The sequence below is a fragment of the Mytilus edulis genome, chromosome 5 (assembly GCF_963676685.1).
Source record: "Mytilus edulis chromosome 5, xbMytEdul2.2, whole genome shotgun sequence".
Classification (NCBI taxonomy): domain Eukaryota; kingdom Metazoa; phylum Mollusca; class Bivalvia; order Mytilida; family Mytilidae; genus Mytilus; species Mytilus edulis.
In genome coordinates this window covers 70,630,828-70,651,629 of record NC_092348.1, presented here as the reverse complement: position 1 = coordinate 70,651,629, position 20,802 = coordinate 70,630,828, and the positions used below count along the sequence as shown (strand labels likewise).

At 32.7% G+C, this 20,802-nt stretch overlaps 2 protein-coding genes across 2 annotated transcripts in view; one reads left to right on the top strand and one right to left on the bottom strand.

The window, feature by feature from the left end:
- LOC139524354 (uncharacterized) overlaps positions 1–20,802 on the top strand; it is a 262,486-nt gene that overhangs the window by 126,062 nt on the left and 115,622 nt on the right. The gene's annotated exons all lie outside the window — the stretch shown is intronic.
- Positions 1–20,802, bottom strand: part of LOC139524351 (synaptogenesis protein syg-2-like) — a 124,504-nt gene that overhangs the window by 3,232 nt on the left and 100,470 nt on the right. The window contains exons 14-15 of the mRNA XM_071319117.1: positions 2,078–2,096; positions 623–696 (exon numbers count right to left, since the gene is read on the bottom strand). Coding sequence (XP_071175218.1) covers positions 623–696; positions 2,078–2,096 — 93 coding nt within the window. The remainder of the gene's footprint in view (positions 1–622; positions 697–2,077; positions 2,097–20,802) is intronic.

Here is a 20,802-nt window from a genome sequence, read left to right as displayed (position 1 = left end):
AAAATCCTTAGTTTTTCGAAAAATTCAAAAGTTTTGTAAACAGAAAATTTATAAAGATGACCATATAATTGATATTCATGTCAACACCGAAGTGCTGATTACTGGTAAACTGGTTTATAATGTAGTTAATATGAAGATACAACAACCATAAGACAGCTTGATGTTGAATGTCAAATGTCTTAAATTCCGTTCATGTTTGAAGAATTAGTTAGATGAATAACAGCAAAAATTATGCATACATGTTACTCTGATATATCAAGATATTTCATATCTTTTGGTATCTATCTATCCGTGTTGAAGGCCGTACATTGACCTATAATGGTTTAAATTATAAATTGTTATTTGGATGGAGAGTTGTCTCATTGGCACTCACACCACACCTTCCTATATATTATTCTGAAGAATTTGTAAGATTCAATGGATAATATATGTATACGGTTTTTACAACTCTTTTTTTTTTTATTTATTTATTTATCGTTACATATTTCTTGGTGTTAATGTTTGTTTTACCGCAATGTTTCGTTTTCTACATCTCACTGAATGTATACGAAACTTACATTCTTCTATAACGATTTGCGAAGCAGATACACGCTTAATGTATTTACATATAAATATTACACACCTTTGTGATGATCTAAATCATCATACATCTCAACAGCGTCTTTTGTTCCAAGTGATTCATAGGTTTTACTGGTTCTGAAACATATACAGACAAGTTATACAACTTGTTCTATTTAAAATGTATTAAAACGGAAACTAAGAGTTAAATAGATTATTTTATCTTGACGATTTATGTATAATCGTTCGAAATCCATTAAAGCCAGTAAAAGAAGTGAAGATGATCACAGTCATCTTAAAAAAGGAAATCAAATACACTGAACAATATGATCACGCCAAAGGGACGTGGCAACTACATACATATTGTAATCAAAGTAGTATACGATAATTGAGTCTGAATATCATATTCATTAACCTTTAATTACTAGCATTATGTAATAATTTAAACATAATTTTTATGCTTGTGATTTTGACTGGACAGCGAAACTTGATATGAAATATATGTTTAAGCACTCGATATAATATAGTTTAACTCATATTCTCCTATTCTATGCTAGTTTTTTTTTTTTTTTTTTTTTTTATACAATGTGGAATGGTTACCGTTCTTTGACATATAATGGCTTATTTTTATCAATTGTGACTTGGATGGAGATTTGTCTCATAGGCATTCATATCACATCTCCTTATATTTATTAGCTATTCGCATGGTGCCCTTAAAATGTCCGCCTTGTGCGTTTTATATCTTTCGTTTCCATATTTGTAGGGTCCTTTGCAACAGAGTGAGTTAAAAAATGGTTCTCTGCTGGCGCGTTTAACATCATCAATCAATCAATTAAATATCATCATAACCTGTTGCCCAAAATATATATATTAAACACATGTTTAAATGGTTATACCAAACACTAATGTCTGTCAGGTATTCAATATGAAACGGCTTTTTGATCACTTTGTCTATATCGCACCCTGTGTTACTAAACTAAAGTTTTCTCGTTTGAATTGTTTTACATTGTCTTATCGGGGCCTATTATAGCTGACTATGCGGTATTGGCTTTGCTCATTGTTGAAGGCCGTACGGTGACCTATAGTTGTTAATGTCTGTGTCATTTTGGTCTTTTGTGGATAGTTGTCTCATTGGCAATCATACCACATCTTCTTTTTTATAATTATACTCCGTATTTAGTAAGACATAATTCTATTTTATAGGTCTCCTTAAAACAAACCATATGCAATACTATTCACTGTGGAATTTTCCTTATTACTATCATAACGTTATTTAATAACAGCGGACAGAATTAATAAGAGATAATTCCTTTGATTGGTACAATAAAATCTCCTTAATACATTTGTAAACCTGTAAAGATGTTTTAATTCGAGTGTCACTGATGAGTTTACAGTATATTGACGAAACTCGTCTCTGACGTGCAAATATAAGACAGTGGTAACTTTGATGTTTTTTATGCAGAAGATAAACGATTGAATGATAAAAGTATATGAAAAAGTAATCAATATAACTACTTACGATTTAGACGATGGGAGGCCTACAATAAATACAAATGACAATTGTGGTTGTTCCATTTACAGGCTTCCCTATCATACAATTTTAATACATCGCATTTATGATGTTCAACAATATTTTTGTTCTTTTTGAACGTATTCTTTTTAAATATTAATGTGTGTGTTATTTTATAAACTGCAACTTAATTTATAGTATAACTGTGTAAATAATGTTGAATTATTTAAATTACTTTGTTTTTTCTTTACCACCAGGAATGTCCTGTGTAAGGCGTATTTGCAGAACTTTTGGGAATTTTCATTTATAATCTCATCAACTTTGTATGAAATTTCATTATCTAACTGATTTGATTCTATCGCCACTGACAAATCGCCAATAGAGGGAACGCTCGTTTGTCACACTGAAAACTAAGCACAATATTTAAAGATTTCTTACTAGTATTACATTTTATTTCTACTATGATTTGCAGATTTGATACATGTGATTTTAAACGATGACGTTGTATTACACAAACCTTTGCTATTCTCCAAACCATCATAAACGTCAACAGTCTCCTTTGTTCGAAGTGCTTCGTAGGGATTACTAGTTCTGTAATATGTGAATGATAATTATGATAACTCTCTATTACATATATTGTTACTAAAGTGAAACCGCTATGCGAAAATGTGTAAATATTGTCAATTATGTATCTTCAGTAGAAATGCAATTAAGTGAAAAAGAACTCTTAATAATGCTGATAAATACAAAACAAATGAATAAGCTTCTTATACTTACTGTTTCTCTTGTGTATCTGAAATGAAAATATAATCTTTTTTCAAAAGAACACTATATTGGTATTCACAACACATCTTCCTTTATCTATATTCAACGAAATCTGGTGAATGAGTTATTGTGGTTGAAAAATGCATTTAATATTATTGACAACATCCAGTAAAATCTTTTGACGAAAAATAATATTTTTTATTTCAGGACACGTGGTTTAAGGAGAATTTATAAAATGAATATATCTGACTTACCCGATTTACTAATAACCTCTTCGTATTCATCTCCAGTTTGCACATTTTGAAAGCCGCTGTTTTCATAAAATCCAGTATTTCTTAAAAAATAAGCAGTATATTTCTTTGTTATAAATCATTTTATTACAATTAGAATTATAAATATTTTCACTCTGACGTTCTGTAATTTTGCCTAAAAATATCGCTCCTTGTTTTAATTCAAAAGCAATATTCATCCATTCCAACTAAGTATTACGACACACTATGCATTCACACAGGACAATCAGTCATTTGGTATGAATACATAATTTTTTATGTAGTATCGTCTGGCATCATAACGATGTAGACAATTCTTGCAACTTCTAATGAGTTGATTACAAGTAAATTCAATCGTTCGGCGAGAACTAATGAGTGCGTATTTACAATTCATAAAAACACATATTTCCCTTTCTTATGCATGCTAAAAAAAAGATTAAACTTATAACTTGCATTTGATTGATAAATTGATTAATACTTATTGTTATGTTGATTATATTTTTCGTTAAAGGGACACTAGCTGCAAAATTCTGGTTCACCGATTTGACTCAAATTCTCATATTTGATTTATAACAATGTAAAACATTTTTCCAAACTATCAAAAATATCAAACAAACAATTTACAGGACATGATCTCAATACAATGTTGCTTCGTTTCGTGCGAAAGGAGTAGGTCCGGTAAGGACCGATTTTGGCCTCAAATTTCAGGTTCATCTGACGAAAGATTTTGACCACTTTTTAAACAATTAAGTGTCTATTTTATTTGAATTAATTAGTTGATGTGAAAGATTTTAACAGATTTAGTCATTAAAAACGATCCGATTCAAGCTCAAATATGAAAAATCTACCCAATATGCCAAAAAATGTCACTTTTCAGATGGTTTTTGGTAAAAATGAAAGTTGCCGCATCCGTGTTCATCCTCAACCTTTATATATGTTATGTATTATCATAAAATACAACTTACATTTCAATATTAAGGATGAACACGAATGCGGCCACTTTCGATTTACACGAAAACCGTCTAAAATTTAACTAAAATGCTAGAATTATGAGGATTTTAGTAATTTAGCATGACTTAATGGTGCTAGTACCGGATATATGTGCATTGTATTGTCAAAAACAGCCCATATTTATGTAGCAGAAGCATTCTACTGTCCAATAAATAACTAAAGGTTTACATTTTAACAATTTTGTAAAACTGCTATATTTTGGGGCCAAAAAGGAGTCTTACTGAACCTACTCCTTTAACCAAGACGCCATATAATTAACTATCGAGTTGACCTTCTATGACCATATAAGCGATGTAAACATAAACACAAATATGAATAGATTAAGCAACTCGTGTAATTTGATTTTTATAGGTCTGTTAAATTTTGTATTATAGACCAAAAATTTATGTTTATCGTCGTTTTTACCTTTATAAGAATGATTTTGTGTGGATCGAATCAGTTTATCAAATTATTTACCTTTGTTTACTTTCAATGTTGACATTCTTTTCCTTTAAATACCCGTACACGGACAATGCATGCACTATTCTATCACTTTCTACGGGATTAAATTGGAGTTCACATGAATATGGATTTAATGAAGTCGAGTTATTCACTTGCAAGTGAATAAGTCATTATCAATGTTTATTAGCTTAATTTGACAAAATTGAACCATTTTAGCTGATAAAAGCAAATTATTATTTCACTTTTTCACTTTCATTAATGATTGAACAAAAAAAAAATCATACTTTTGATTTTTTATATATCTCGTAGCTACTGCCCCTTTAAATAATCAAGAATCCTCTAGATATATTGCCGAAATTTATCAAAAGGAATTTACTATAAATCAATAAAATTTAAAAAGTAATAACTGTCCTTTCCTAGATTAAGATATTTCGGTTATAAACGGAAAACACCAAACTAACATTTATGACAAAAGGTTAGATTGTTTTCTTTTCCATTGTTAATTTTCCCTTTTTGGATAGTGATGTTCCTTTGGCACCATCTTATAGTGTTTATATTTCACAACTCTTCGCTATGCCAACGTCTGTTTTGATGTTTTTGATTTTGACGAAGGTAATCTCTGTATTAGTGGTAAATTTTAAACCAGGAATTTCGTTACCACTAATTATTCAAAACCTTTACTTAATTCGTCTGTATACATAAAGATTTGGTTTTGAAGTTGTACCTTCTCTACCTGAAGAAAATGTATTTCAAACGGGATGACACATCATCACTTTAACGGAGATGTTGCTCACTGTGCCCGTAAACTTATCGATACTTTGAATAAACGTATCCTGAAAGATTACCTATTCAACACTGTAATTATATCATTGAATATTTTTTATTGGTATTAAAATTGTTTTTGTTATAAAAAAATACTTGGCAAATTAAATTTGATTGTAATATTCATATACACATCCATGTATCTACAATCTGTTGGTTCTTGTATTTTGGCATTGCACAAGGTCATGTTTTTTTCGGACTGCTTTTGACGTCTTTACACTACATTCAGTGGATGTTGGATGTGAACCGATTGCTAATTTAGTCTTAGATGCATTTTTAATTAGTTGTTAGTGTCTTTGAACTAGTTCCCAGTAACTGCTAGTATCTCGAATCTATTGTAAGTTTTTTTTTATTTTGAGGGATATACAAGTATCCGGCGACGTCAACATTTGTTAGATGTACTTCTATTTGTATCCATTTGATAGGTTAAGCCTTTTTTCAACTGATTTTTATAGGTCGTTTTTATGTTGTACAGTTACACCACTGGGAAAAGGTTGTGATCCCGTTATGATTGACGTTTGTTGATGTGTTATATATTTGATTTTCGTTCGTTTTTTTGTACATAAATTAGTTTGGATTGTTTTATATTTCTTATTGCGAGGCCTTTCATAGCTAATTATGTGGTATGGGTTTTGTTCATTGTTGAAGACCATATGGTGACCCATAGTAATGTCTAAGTCATTTGTTCTAGTGTTGTCCCATAGGCAATCATACCACATCTTCTTTTCTTATAATAGAGTGACGTCTTTAGATGATAATTGTTGTTCAAATCTAAAATGGTGTAAAATACAAAAACAATGATACAAAACTCCAATGTAATTTAACACAGTCTCTATTGAAAGCTCAAACACTTCAAACGGAATGCAAACAACTGTCATATATTTCACTTGGTTTATACATTTTCTCATGTAGAAAATGGTGGACTAACCCTGGTTAAATAAAAAGCTAAACTACCCACGTATATGTCGGTTGCGTTAAATATTATTATAATGACATTAATGTGTAAGAAAAAACAAAGCAGACGCAAAGGAAGTAAAAAACTAGAATATAACAGTCAACATAGCAATAACTCTGGAGATTACTGTGACTCAACAAGTCGAACAAATAATCAATCAGCATTGATGCATTTGTATAAACAACTGGCATGACATTTGTGGTTTCTCGATTTGTTTTTTGTGCAACTACGAGTACCACATGTACAGCAGGATTTTCTTACCCTTTCAAAGCACATGAGATCACACCGTTTTATTTGGTATCGTGGTGGTCAGTTTTCAGTTGTCTATATTGTGTTTTGTGTACTGTTTGTTTTTTCGTTTGAAGATTTCTTTGGTAATTTTGCCTCTCTTTTATCGCGGTCCTTTTTTTAAAAGATACTAATATCACATTATGTATCTCCTTATTTTTTAGTAGTCATCACTTTGTATATATTTGTGCTGGTCAATTTTAAGTTTCCATTAAAGTAATTAACTAATTAACTAAAAACGAAACCTTAATCTTTTACTTCTTTGTTGTCATTCTGTGACTGTAACATAAATTTGTACTTACTTTTTAGTTATTTTCTTCCCTGTCAATTGATAAATACCTCATTAGGAATCAATTATAAAGACAATAACAAAGACATATTTTGGATTCATTAACGAAGTTTTTGAACAAGTGGCTGTATTTTGTTCAAAGAAACTTTTCGATGTCATTTCTATTCATATTCTAATAATCCAGTACAGCATGTAGCATACATGTATACTCTTCGTGCATGAGTATGAAGGGTGAAGCAGTAGATAAAGCGGAAAAGAGAGAGAATATTCTAAAAGACAATCACAAATCAGAAGTCTAAACCAAAAAACATTAAATCTATTAAAGATGTGATTTTAACTTGACCCTTTGTAACCCTCTAGTCAACGACTTCCTTGCAGGCTGTTATATGCAACCTCTATCAAAATAAATCATAACAGGAAATGCAAGTTCTGCAATATCGTACTGCTTCTCATGATTGCAAAGCAGCCTTTACTGAATCCTGAATTTGAAATGCATTAGCGACATCCAGATGCAGTTACAATACATAAACTCAAGACATTTTGTATGATATTCTTGTTGTAATCGTCTAGTTAATTTTATAATGTGATATATACCACACATTCCTTGGATCGCTCTCTCTTGTGGTGACTCTTTGTGATGCATACAACATAGTTTAGTACAGATGTTCGTTAATATCTAATTTATCCATAAACATGTCTTGTTGATTTTGTTTAGTCATTTTTATGTATAAACAATTGATTGAACTGAAAGTATTCTTTTCAAGATTTTTTTATTCGACTATTCGACTTTCATGTCTTAGAGTTAATCTAATAAATACTATCCATGTTCATATTCGGTAATCCAAACGAAAGAATGGTGTCATTCAAATATGCTATCGAAATATCATAATATTACTGAACAATTCTAAATACTGGCTATATGAAACGTAATACTGGATTAAAATTATAAAACACGATCGCAACAAAATGTTTTGAAAGCCAATTGAACAAACATTTTTGTGAAAAGTTGATTATTGCAGCATAATAACTTTGTGTCTATCCGTTTTAATTTATTTAGCTTAATTTACAAAGTTACCTTTTCTCTTTTTGAAGATCAGAAAACTAATGATGACGGCACACACAATCAATAATACTACCAGCACACCTGCTACAGTGCCAATTATTGCATTTGAGGACGTTTGAGGTTCTGTAAAAACAACTTATTTTTAAACATAATTTATATTTACATGGAAATGAAAGTTAAAAAAACATAATAAGCTTATTGTTCCAAAGCAGCTGGAAGGTTATGTTGTATAATCACATTAAAAAAAACCGTAATGGCAAGTTATTCTTATACATTTGTATTTGTTTCATGCACAGTCCAAATTAAAAAAAAAATGTACCGTTTGAGAATTCAAATATGGAGAGACAAAACACAAACAAGTTATTTATGAAATCATAGAAATTAAGGTGGTATGAGAGTCTTAATTAAAATTGATAGAACTGGTTTAGTCTTGACCAAATCCTAGTACATGTATATATTTATGTTGATCAAAAATATAATAAAAAATATATGACACAGCGAATTTTCTAAAGCTACAGGTTATGACTAAATGACACATTTTTTATGGGTCATACCGGAAAAAGCATCATTATGTGATTAGCATCTAAACTAAATGATAGAATTATAAAATAAAATATTAGAAGATAGCTTTTAGAAAATGCTTTGAGAATATCAAAAGAAAGATAGGGTAATTGTGCCTCTTTTAGTCTTTTTTTGTCGAAAATACATAATAGCAAAATTCCAAATAGATTTCTTAAAGAAATGCACTATTGCAGAGCTACCTCCCCTTAAAATGCCTAAATGTATTCAAAAATATTAAAAATCTAGCAGAAATGATCAAGCCTTGTAAAAATATTAACATTGATACGTTATAATCTTATAAACTTGTTTTTTAAATGCAAATTCACATATTAAGTTATCTGTATTTTTCTGCATCAAATTTTGATAACTTGATTGAAAATCTGGACTTTAGATTCTCTATTTTTTACAACCTAAGATGGCGAAAGACACCAATACCACCTTAAACAGTTATATTTCAACTACTACTAATACCTGACTTTTGAGTTCGTATTGTCTCAGTATCTGTATGTTGGCTCTGATTGAATTTGTTTTGTGCGTACATTCTTAATTCATATGATGTCTCATCTTGAAATCCTGTCAAGGTGTAAACTTTATATAAGTCAACTTGGTTACTGGGTTTGATTTCCTTTTGGAACCATATACTAGTTCCGGTAATACGATATTGTACGTAATACGTCTGTATTTGTCCGCCATCGTATCCAGGAACCCACTGAACAGTAATACTAGTTTCACTTGAACTGGTTATTGTAAAATTTGATGGAGTTTCTGGTGCACCTGAAATAATTATTATGCAAACATTTTCTTCATTAAAAATATTAATTGCATTCTTAACATATTATATAGATGTGAAACACTGTTTACAAAGAGTAAAACAATTTAAAAAAAGGGGGAGGCATAAGTATAATGGCTTGAACAGACATGTAGGAAATGAACATTTTTGAAAAGGTACTACGTCACTTGAAAGTTGTTTAATTTAATACACATATGTATAAATAAACTTACCTTAGATACACTCATAATAGACACACGGAGTTTAATAATCTTTACTTACTGGCAGATTTCAGAGTCACTTCATGCTGCACATACTGACTACCATAATAAAGACGTAATGTATAATTGGTAAAGTCAGCCTCCTGTAGATCATTTATAGTCAGTGTAACTCTGTAACCATCCAGATGTACTTCTACACCATGAAACACATCTTTAACTATTGCATGTTCTTCCTTGATGGCATACTTTATTGATACTAAGTATGTATTACCAATATACCAACTTATGCTAGAATATTTTGGAATACTGTACACATTAACGTTTAATTCAGTACTTTTACTAAACTTTCCATACTGTGTAGAATTGTTGTCAACCGTTATCACTGGTGGAGCTAAAAGATTGAAAGTTATATTTAAATCGATTAAATATTTGTTTTTTATTATACATATATTCTTAATATAAAGTATTTTTCAAAATGTATTACACCTAGTGGAAATTAATTGTTCGGTTGCATGTAAAGATATTGTACCTGATTCTAACTATAGAACATGTAAGCCAGATAAAACAATTTGTTAGTTTTATTAAACATAAACACAAAATGATTGAATATATGTGTATGTATATGCAAATAAGAATGGCGACGGATTCATATAAGTTTTTCCAAACTTGTTTCCGAATCCCATATTTGAACTTTATGTAACATTATAATATTTTATCTTGTAATTTTTCATTAATAAATACTGTTTAAACTGAATAAAAATGCAGGGAAGGTTACACGTGTAAATCATGAAATAATAATGACTGTTTGTCTGTTTCCTATCGTTTATAGACATGAAATATATTTTTCGGATAATTCTACAGATGACAAAATCATCGGCGAAATATTTCACAGTTTTTGAAGTATACGATCAAGTTGGTTTCAATTTATATCAAACACATAGTTACCCTTAATATCAATCAAAAATATGTTGACCGAGAAGGAAGAACTATTTTAATCAATAAGGAAGTCGATTATAATATTTTAACGCTTGTAAATGGGTACGCTCCAAATAGAACTAAAAAAAGAAAAAAAATATTTGTCAAAAAAATGTTTAAGGGTCATTGATACAACAATCTAAGTATACTTATTATTGTTTATTGTTATATGAGTAAAACGATGAGAATGAAAAAAGAGAAAGTTCAATTAACGTAACAGAAATAAACATACGACGATATGTTTTAAAACTATGGTTAAAAATTAAATTCTACCGATATTTGGAGAGTTAAAAGTCAAATGAAAGACTGTAGACGCGTTAAAGAAAAAAAATAATAAACTCGCCAGCACAACAGATTATTTTTTGTCATTCAAGATGCAAGTTCAATTGCACTATATATTAGAACTATGGTAATTCGTTATAAAGGCCAGTTTGCTATTTCCCTACAAGATTAACCATTATCAGGGAAATTAAAGAAAAGGCTTTAACAAATTTAAAAGTAGCATAGTTGAAAAAAGTATCATACAAGATGTTAATTTATGGTGTGATAAAAACAATATTTAAATATAAGAACAAAAACAATACACCTTATCGGTATTCCGGCTGACCCAAGAATCTGTCCCGTTTGAACTATTGACGTCATATAACAATCACTTTTCCATTGTGGCGTCAGATATTTTGTATTATGACGTCAAAATTTTACGGGAACCTCTGTGATTTCCAGTATTAGCGGACAAATAGCGATAAGGTGTATAGTGTGAGATTGTTTTAAAAGAGAAAACAGAGTGATTACTATTAGAATTGTAACAAAAAAGGAAGAAGTAAAATTGAGAAATATCAGTTATCTCCTTTATGACAACAAAAGTATTAAGAAATTCCCTCTTTTCAGAATCACTATAGAAACTGCAATTATTTAAGACCGGAAGTGACATGGATTTTAAAGTGCAGATACCATTAATTTTTTGTATCTAGATCTTCATTGAAATTATGCAAATTTTGATAGTAGTATGCAATTCATCTGTAAGACTTTTCCATGTTACTGTGGAAAATACAAAAAGGAAAGTTCATATTCAAATGACAAAATCAATAGATCAAACTCATCAAACAAATGGTTAACAACTGTAATATTCTTGACTTGGTACAACATTTTCTTATGTAGAAAACGGTGAATTAAAATTAGTTTTAAAGCTAGCTAAAGCTATCCTTTCCATGACAGTTGCATCAAATTTTATTATATTGACAACAATGTATGTACAAAACCAACAGAATTAAAAGGTATAAATGCAAACATAGCAGTCGTCATTGTGTCATAATCTTAATCACTATAAAAACAAACAAATATGTAACAAAGAAGCACATACTGGCATACAGATAAAGCACCCTAGCACAAATTAAAAACAAGAAAAATTAATTTACCATACAACAATAACACAATGGCGGGATGTATAAGTACACATTCTGTGTCTTATCAAATTTACCGATGAAATTTCTAAACAAACACAATATGTATGCTTTGATTCATTTTTTTTTCAACTTTGCCACAGCGGAGACAACTCAGAAAATATGGATTTTGCGAAAGACCATGCATGGCTTTATCATGTACCAATAAATAACCATCGAACCTGAAATTTAATCATGCTATAGGCAATAAATCCTATAAGAAGTCACCGATTTATTTCAGATCAAAATCATATCTTCATCACAATAAAACATACGTTTTGAACTTTTTCTTTTTTTTCTATCTTTTGCACTAGTTTTAAGTTTAAGAGGAGATTTGCTCTGTACCCGGACGGCATCCATCCAGATCCAGCACTAGCAAAAACCTGGCTGCGAAAAATTCTGCAACAAATTTTCATTTACTGCTGGTCGTCTCAGTGATTTATATTTACACTCACAGCCTACTGCTTGAAATTACAATTTAATTGAACATTAAAAAAAAAAAAAATCACTACTGTAGTTCAAATTTATACTTAGTTGTGTTGATCTTTGATTATTATATGTTTTCTTTTTTGTATCTCTCAGATTTAGATTTAGTTTAAGAAACATATTTTGGGGCACTACATACATTTTGAGTATCTACCAGTGGTAAACTGCTTTCTCTCAGTTATTAGTTAGTTAAATCTCTGATTATTTAAATAAACATTGAAGGCATTTTTTTTTCTTTTAATTCTGAGGTGTCTGAATTAAATATATTTTGCTGAATACTTTTATTATCTGTCCTATTTTATTTAAACACTTTTCATAAAATTAATTCGCAGTCTTAGATCAAAGCCCCAAGCCTAACAAACAACATTTATCATTTTATATTTTAAATTAGAGGCTTTAATTCTATCATTTTAAATAACTCGTAGACTATTGTCTCGGTTGAGTAAATACTCGGTATACATTTGTACTTTAAGCGTTAGTATCTGTATGTGTACATTTTCATATCTTTATACTGTTCTGTTATTCAGGCTTACCATTATTTACACATTGTAATATCTTTTACTGCTGTATTAGTATCACATTTTCTTAGAAATTGTATAACCCTCATTTATTTTTTTACAGTAGGTCGAGACGCGTTTTTACTGATTTATTTTCTTTTTAAATTCCTTTTTTATTATATTTATTTTTATTATATAACCACTACAACTTATAATTCTTATTTAGTTTTATCTACTTGGACAAAGCTTATCGGGTTCATTTGTTTCACGGTTTAAAATAAAACGGTGCTCTTTGGCACTTCCACATTGTCATTACTTTCATTCCTTAAACCAGAAGTAATTCAAATAGTTAAATAGATAAATTTTTGTGGCTGTCTTATTTTATCTTTTTATTTTTTTTACTTTTAATCGATCGGCTATATATTCTATATTTTCATAATCTGACGGGTTAACTGTTTTCACAAGCTAGACCAATTACTAGAGTGTTCTTGTTATTTTGTTTTTCTTTGTATCTTTTTGCTTATTTTTTAGGTTGTGTTTTTTTTTTTTTGGTTTTTTTTTCAGTAGCTGCCCGCTTTCCAGTGTGGTTGTGTAATCTCTCCTTAAACTCGCATACAGTTTAATTGGGTCAGTGTGGTTTTTCCGCGCTATACCTAACCGTTTTTACTATAAGCATAAACCTCTGTCTTGGTCAGTGTGGTTTTCCCGCGCTATACCGAAACAGGGGTTTTAAGTTCCGTCCATCTAGGATTGGTAAGTGTGGTTTTTTCGCGCTAGACCGACCTGGTGGACATTCATATTTCAACCTGGTGGACATTCATATTTCATCTCACCTCCTCGGCTGTAATCCCTCTTCTGGTTTGGTTGCACGATCACATTGGAGAGTCTGGTACAGTACTGAATTATACCTGTTTTTCCGATCTGTCCTCACTATAGTCACGGCAGCATGTTGCGAAAGATGGAAACCAGAACGTCTAAGAAATCTCAATCTACAGGAAACCTATTTTCTAAAGAAATCTTGTCTGTACATGTAAACAATAGAAACTACACGTTGAACAGACCAAAGGCCTTAGAAACCAAAACTTTAAAATGTAAACAGGAACATTTACACTATGAAATGAAAGCTGGAAAAAACTTTGTTATTGAATTCAGCACTGGGGCCTATGAGCTTATTAAAGTAAAAATTCTGCAATCAATTAAATCTCCAGAGTTCAACCTTAGTTTTGTAGTAGTCGAACAGCATGGAGTAGAACTTTCTAACCTGAACATTGACTCTTGTTACAAAATTTTCAACCGCAAGGCAAATAATCAACCAGGCAATCTTCTCAAATTTACAATGAATCTTTATCATACTACAAACAAGATGACCGTTAACGGCGGCAGGGTTGATATCTTCATCAACGACATTTTTGACAAAATCTGTGCAGAGATTCAGAATCACTATACAGAATTAAATATCTGCAACAAAACCATACACTCTCAATTAAGTATCATCAAAGACTCTTCATCTAACATCATACAGAAGGACTTAAAAAGAAATCAGTTGAAAGCATTAAAAACAACAGAAGATCAACTCTCTACAGTAGACCTGAACTCTAGTGGACTACAACTAGCCGAAAAGAAGGATGGTGAAATATGCCCAAACTGTGAACAAGCTGTCCAGACGGAAGGAATCGCCTGTGACTCTTGCAATAACTGGTTCCACTACAAATGCGTTGGCCTAACAGAGGACCACATCAACTCCTTTCAACAACTAGAATATCACTGTGACCAATGTAATGACGATCTACTCTATGTAGGAGCTACATTTATTCCACAAACTGATGAAAACAATCAAGAGTTACTAATTAATACCTCCAGTTCTGAACCTGCTATAAGCTCTCTCGAAACAGAGGATCATCCTAAGGACATATGTATGGACTCGCCAGCTCAGAAATCATCTCTGGAATCCCCCACAGGTACCTACTTAAATCCTTGTATTACCAGCTCCCACAATCAGTCGGCAAACAACTCAGAAAAAGAAGATACCATGGTAAAGTCTGTTCTGACTCATACTTCTGGCGACTCAACTCCCTCAAAGAGAAACCCCATTACAGATAGGGGCAAATCAGCAAAGAGAAACATCTCACCTACTTCTAGGTCATCGAACAATCAACGAAAATCAAAGGTCAAGTCTTCTGATTTAGAGCATGACCAAACACTGATAACACAGAGAACAAGAATTCTTGATTTAGAAAACGAAGTAAATCAACTCCGCACTGTTCTTCAGACATTTAAAGATCACATTAAACACCAAAGTGATCCGGCTGAAATTGGTCCCTCACATCAAAACTCTAACCACAGTTCTAGGATTGATGCTAGTCCTCATTTTAACCCAAGGCATAGGAACGATACAAACTCTCCATGGTCACCTCATCACTTAGATACCTACTACAAGCAAGAGCTACTGGAAAACAGATTGCGCATTTTGGAGAATCAAACTGCTCAAAATTTGAGCATCAGCACTGCTCTAATTACTCAGCTATCTCTTCAGAATAGACCTACGGGCCACTACTATCCTCCTTTTCAGCACAATCTGCACCAATCGCATTATCCTCCTCAGCAACCAGTACCTCTCTTACCTCAGTGGAACATGCATCCAGCCTACAGCCAAACTCAGTTCTCCAACCATCCAGGCTCTATGCAACATCAACCTCAACCTCAATTTCAGACCAACGCTCATCTAGCAACAGGATACCCAGGTATCCCTCAACAAAATCCGTTGCCACCAACTTACGCCTACTCATCCCAGCAAGTACCGGACTTTCAAGGCAACAGGGCACCTCACATGCCAACACCTTTTACTCCTCTGCCACATATATACCACACTAATGCATTTAGAACTGATCCAGGCTCTCAACATCAGGTTCCTCATCTTCAACAAAGATCAGGTCGGCACAACCTCAATCACAAGGTTCACAACCAGAATTCAACGAGACCTGCCCCTACCTCAAACCTACAGGCAAGAATGGCTAATTACATACCACAGGCGGTATCAATGGAAACTGGTCAAAGAGGCTGGACAAACAGGAGATGCCAACAAAAGAACCAGCAACCTTCTCAACCTTCTTCAAACACAAACATAGGAAGAATGTCAAAGCCACAAAATGAGACTATCACTACTAGCTTTTCTTCAACTCCAATTGATTCAGAAATAGACAACCATTTACATCTAGAAATACACAAAGAACATGCTGACATCATTTTGGATCCTCCTCATAGCAACCAATTCATTACCACAGCTGAAACTCATCATCAGCCAATAGAACATTCGCAAAAATCTCAGGTGTCTAGCCATCTAACAACTTACCAAATCTCTGCCACAGACAATATTCAATCCCCAAATGGAACGGGGATCATCAAGTCAAATTCCCCTTTTCGGAACAACTGCCTCCAGGAGAAACCTCCAGAACAAAAGGAAAGTCTGGAATTACTAGTAGAACCGAGAACATCAGACTAACTACATGTAATATTGAAGGGATAAAATCCAATACATCCTTTCTGCACTCACTTCTCGACAACTCCCATATCATATGTCTCCAAGAACACTTCCTCTGGGAGTGTCAGTCTAACTTCCTTAATAATCTCTTACCTGAATGGGAAAACCATACCAGATGTCATGACTCCAACGAACCACTAGATGGATTCAAACTTCCTAGAGGTCAAGCAGGAGTTTCCATTCTCTGGCCAAAAATTTGGAACAATCAGATTAAAAAACTTCCAGATGGTAACGAAAGAATTGTCGCTATTTTATTAACCTCAAATTGGAATATCTGCTTAATTAACACTTACATGCCAACAAGGGAAACTGATTCACAGTATGAATATGGAGACTGTTTGGATATAATCCACTCGATTATAGAGAAATATCAATCAACTCACCAAGTAATTGTCTGCGGAGATCTAAATGGTACTCTTGCTACTAGTAGGAATAACAAACATGACCAGCTTTTGAAACAATTTGTACTGGAAATGAACCTATCTACTGTCGGAAATTATGGTGAACAAAAAACATTCTTCCACCATTCAAGGCAATCTTCTTCTCAAATTGACTACATACTGACCAACAACAAGGATATTTATTGTAATCATGAGATCTGGGAAAATACATCATCTAATGTCTCCTCTCATGTACCTGTCTCAATGATCACCAATATTGCTGTCCCTCTCCTTGAAAAATTCTCTAATCAAAATAAAAAGACTGTTCAAAGACTGAAATGGAATGAGATTGATGAACCACTGTACCGGGATACTATCTCAGAAAAACTAACAGACACAAGGGAAGACAAAACAACCTCAGAGAACATTAAAACTCTGACATCTATTCTGTTAAAAGCTTCGCATCTGGCAGTCCCAACAAAAATAACCAAGCTAAAAGGTCCAAAATGGAAAGCCTCACTGAAAGTCAGGAAACATCTCAAAACCTGCAAACAACTATATTCTAAATGGAAAGCTCTGGGCAAACCAGAAAATCATCAAAGCAAGCAAGATCTCAAAGTTGAAAAGAAGAAACTCCGCAGTCAACAGAGACAAGAACATGCAACTGACACGAGAAAGCTATACGAGCAAATTATGGACAATCCTTCATCTGAACTCTTCTTCAAACTCATTAACAGAAATAAATCAAAGTCTAAAACGGAAACATCTGGCTTGGAAATTAACGGTAAATTTGACTTCTCTTCCCAAAATCAAAGTCGAGCCTTCGCAAACTACTACGAAGATCTCAGCCTTCCAAAAGAGAACTCATATGACAATGCATATCTGGAACTCTGCCAAATAAGACAGAAAATAGTTGAGGAAACTTTCAGTCAGAATTTGCCATCAATTGACCCATACACAGAAAAGGAAGTAAAACAAGCAATTGAGTACTTAAACACAGGAAAATCAGCGGACGAACACGGAATCTGTGCAGAACATCTTAAATATGCTCAACATACCGTGGTACCAGTGCTGACTAAAATCTTCAATAAAATCTTGCAGGAAAGAAAAGTCCCAGTAGACTTCAAATCAGGAATCTTGACGCCAGTCTTAAAGAAGGAAAAAAATCCATCTCTGGTTAATAGCTACCGTGGCATCACCGTGACTCCAGTACTTTCTAAATAACACGAATTCTGCATTCTTGGCAAACTCTTTATCAACTCCGGTACTGACTTACAATTTGGATTTACCGCAGGTCTTTGGCCACTCTTCGCAAGTCTAATAATCTCCGAGTGTAAATGTGAAATAAGCAGTGCATTATCCTTATATTTAGCAACTGTCGACGTCCAATCAGCTTTTGATGTCGTCCAACATACCATTCTTCTTGACAAGCTTCTCGACCGTGGAACACACCCTGATATATGGCTACTAATTAAAGACTTCTACAGCGGTCTTACCTCCAAGGTTAAATGGCAGGGTGAATTCAGTGACAGCTTTAACATCCAACAAGGAGTTAGACAAGGGGGTATTCTATCAACCCACCTATATAAAATATTTGTTGAAGATCTTCTTAAAGAACTGGAAGAAAACTCCTTAGGCTTTATATTAGGCACAATATACTGTGGTGCACCAACGTGTGCCGATGATGTAGCACTACTGAGCTCAAATCCAGATGAACTTCAGGTGATGCTTAACATTCTACAGAGATATTCAAATCAACATCAGTATACTATTCACCCGACTAAATCCAAAATTATCCACTATAAATCATCAAAAAATCCCGAGCCTTACTCCTGGAACATGTCAGAAAAGTTAATTTCTGCTTCTGAAGAAACGGTACATCTGGGTAAAAAAACGAACATCTAGAAAGGAATGTGATATCAACATAGAGGATCGCATCAAATCTGCAAGAAGAACCAAGTATGCGCTAATGAACTCTGGTCTACATGGAACCAACGGCTTAAATCCCAAAATATCCGTTACAATATACAAAAGCTATGTATTGACTAGACTCCTGTATGGCTTGGAAGTCCTCACTCTTACCAAAGCTCAAATGGAACTACTGGAAAAGTTTCACAAAGAAACTCTCAGATCAATTCAATCATTCTCTAAAAGAACGGCTATTCCTGCCATTTATCTACTATTGGGTGTCCTACCGGTAGAAGGAGAAATCCACAGAAAGAAACTGACAATCTTACATGCAATTCTGGCATGTGACAACTCTAAATTAAAGGAAATTCTTCAAAGACAAATATCCGTCAATTCCAAAAATCCTAAAAGCTTCTTTCATCAATCAATTTTACTGCTACAACAATACAACCTGCCAAACATTCTTGACTCCAGTATAAAACTGCCTTCAAAAGTTGTATGGAAAAAAATCCTGAGATCCACAATCAACAAATACTGGACTACAAGAAACGGCAAAATCAAAATCCTCATTGAGTTTACTTAACACAACCATCTTACAGATAGGTACTGTCCACCCAGTCTGAGAATTTGCATCACAGAGCTTACTAGATGTACGGAAAAGCATGATCAAAGCTCGTATGCTCACTGGTACATACTTGGTACAGGCCGACAAATATAAATGTAGCCAATACAAGATAAATGCAACATGCCTGCTGTGTCATAGGGAGGACGAAGATTTAACGCACGTTTTAACATTCTGTCCAGCTTTAAGGGAAACTCGTATGAAGTATTTCCTTCCTCTCAAAGCCCTGGTCATAAATATCATAGGTTGCAAAGGATGGGAACAAATCTTCAATATCAACCAAAACATTGTAGCACTCTTGCTTGATTTTTCAGTTTTCTACAATCTGCAAAACCTCAGTAAAACCCAGAAGATGAATATCGAGTCACTGACTAGAGACTTCTGTTACAAAATACATATTTGCCGCTTACAGCTTCTACAGAATTTAGAAATCAAGTGAAATTCAAATGGAAGTATGTGAACTCAAGGAATGAATATTATAGACAATGTACTTTTAATGACTTTTGTACTTAATCAAGTATTTATTTTTTACTTGTATTGGATAAGATGATTTTTAGATTGTATGTCTCCAAATATGTACATTTTTATCCTCTGTGAATATTGTTCCATCCCAAATTGATTGGTATTTTTATCTCTTAACCTTTCCACCATATGTACAGAGCACGTCTACTGGACCTTTTTTTTTACACAATTTTATTTTATCGATTATTTTTACCTTTGTCTCTTTTTTATTGTTTCTAACCCATATTTTTATTAACTTTTTAAAATATAAAATAAATCTTTGATTTACCCACTCCTGTAAATACTCCTGATTACCCAGTATGGGGTGTTCCTTAGATAGGAAGCTTATACACAAGAAAGAAAAGAAGGAGATACAAGAACAAGAAAAGGACAAAGTATAGAACATGACATTGACTTTTGCTTTGTTTTTTAAGCTAGGATCCATGGATTTCAAATATAAAGACCTTATGACTATAAATAAATGCAACAGTAGTATCCCGATTTTCAAAACTAATAAACCGATAGAAGAAAAAAACAAATCCGGGTCACAAACCAAAACCACCGAGGGAAACACATCAAATACAAGAGGAGAACGGCGACACAACATTAAAATGTAACACACACAGAAACGAACTAAGCATTAGACAAAATCCAATTAGAATAACAAATCTAACATCAAAGAGAAATACATGAATTTGGGATAGAAAAGTACCGTGACACGTCTTATAATAATGTGAATTCACACTTAAATATGAGAGGAAACAAACGATATCTGATTTTGGATACTTTTAAGAAAAAGTTAAAAACCTACGTTGATTTCCCTTAATTTACAAAACAAAATACTCATACTTAGATAATCACAGAACAATTACTATCTTAAATGTAGATACTAAAACCATTGGATATTCACCTTGATAGAGGTGAAAAAAAATGT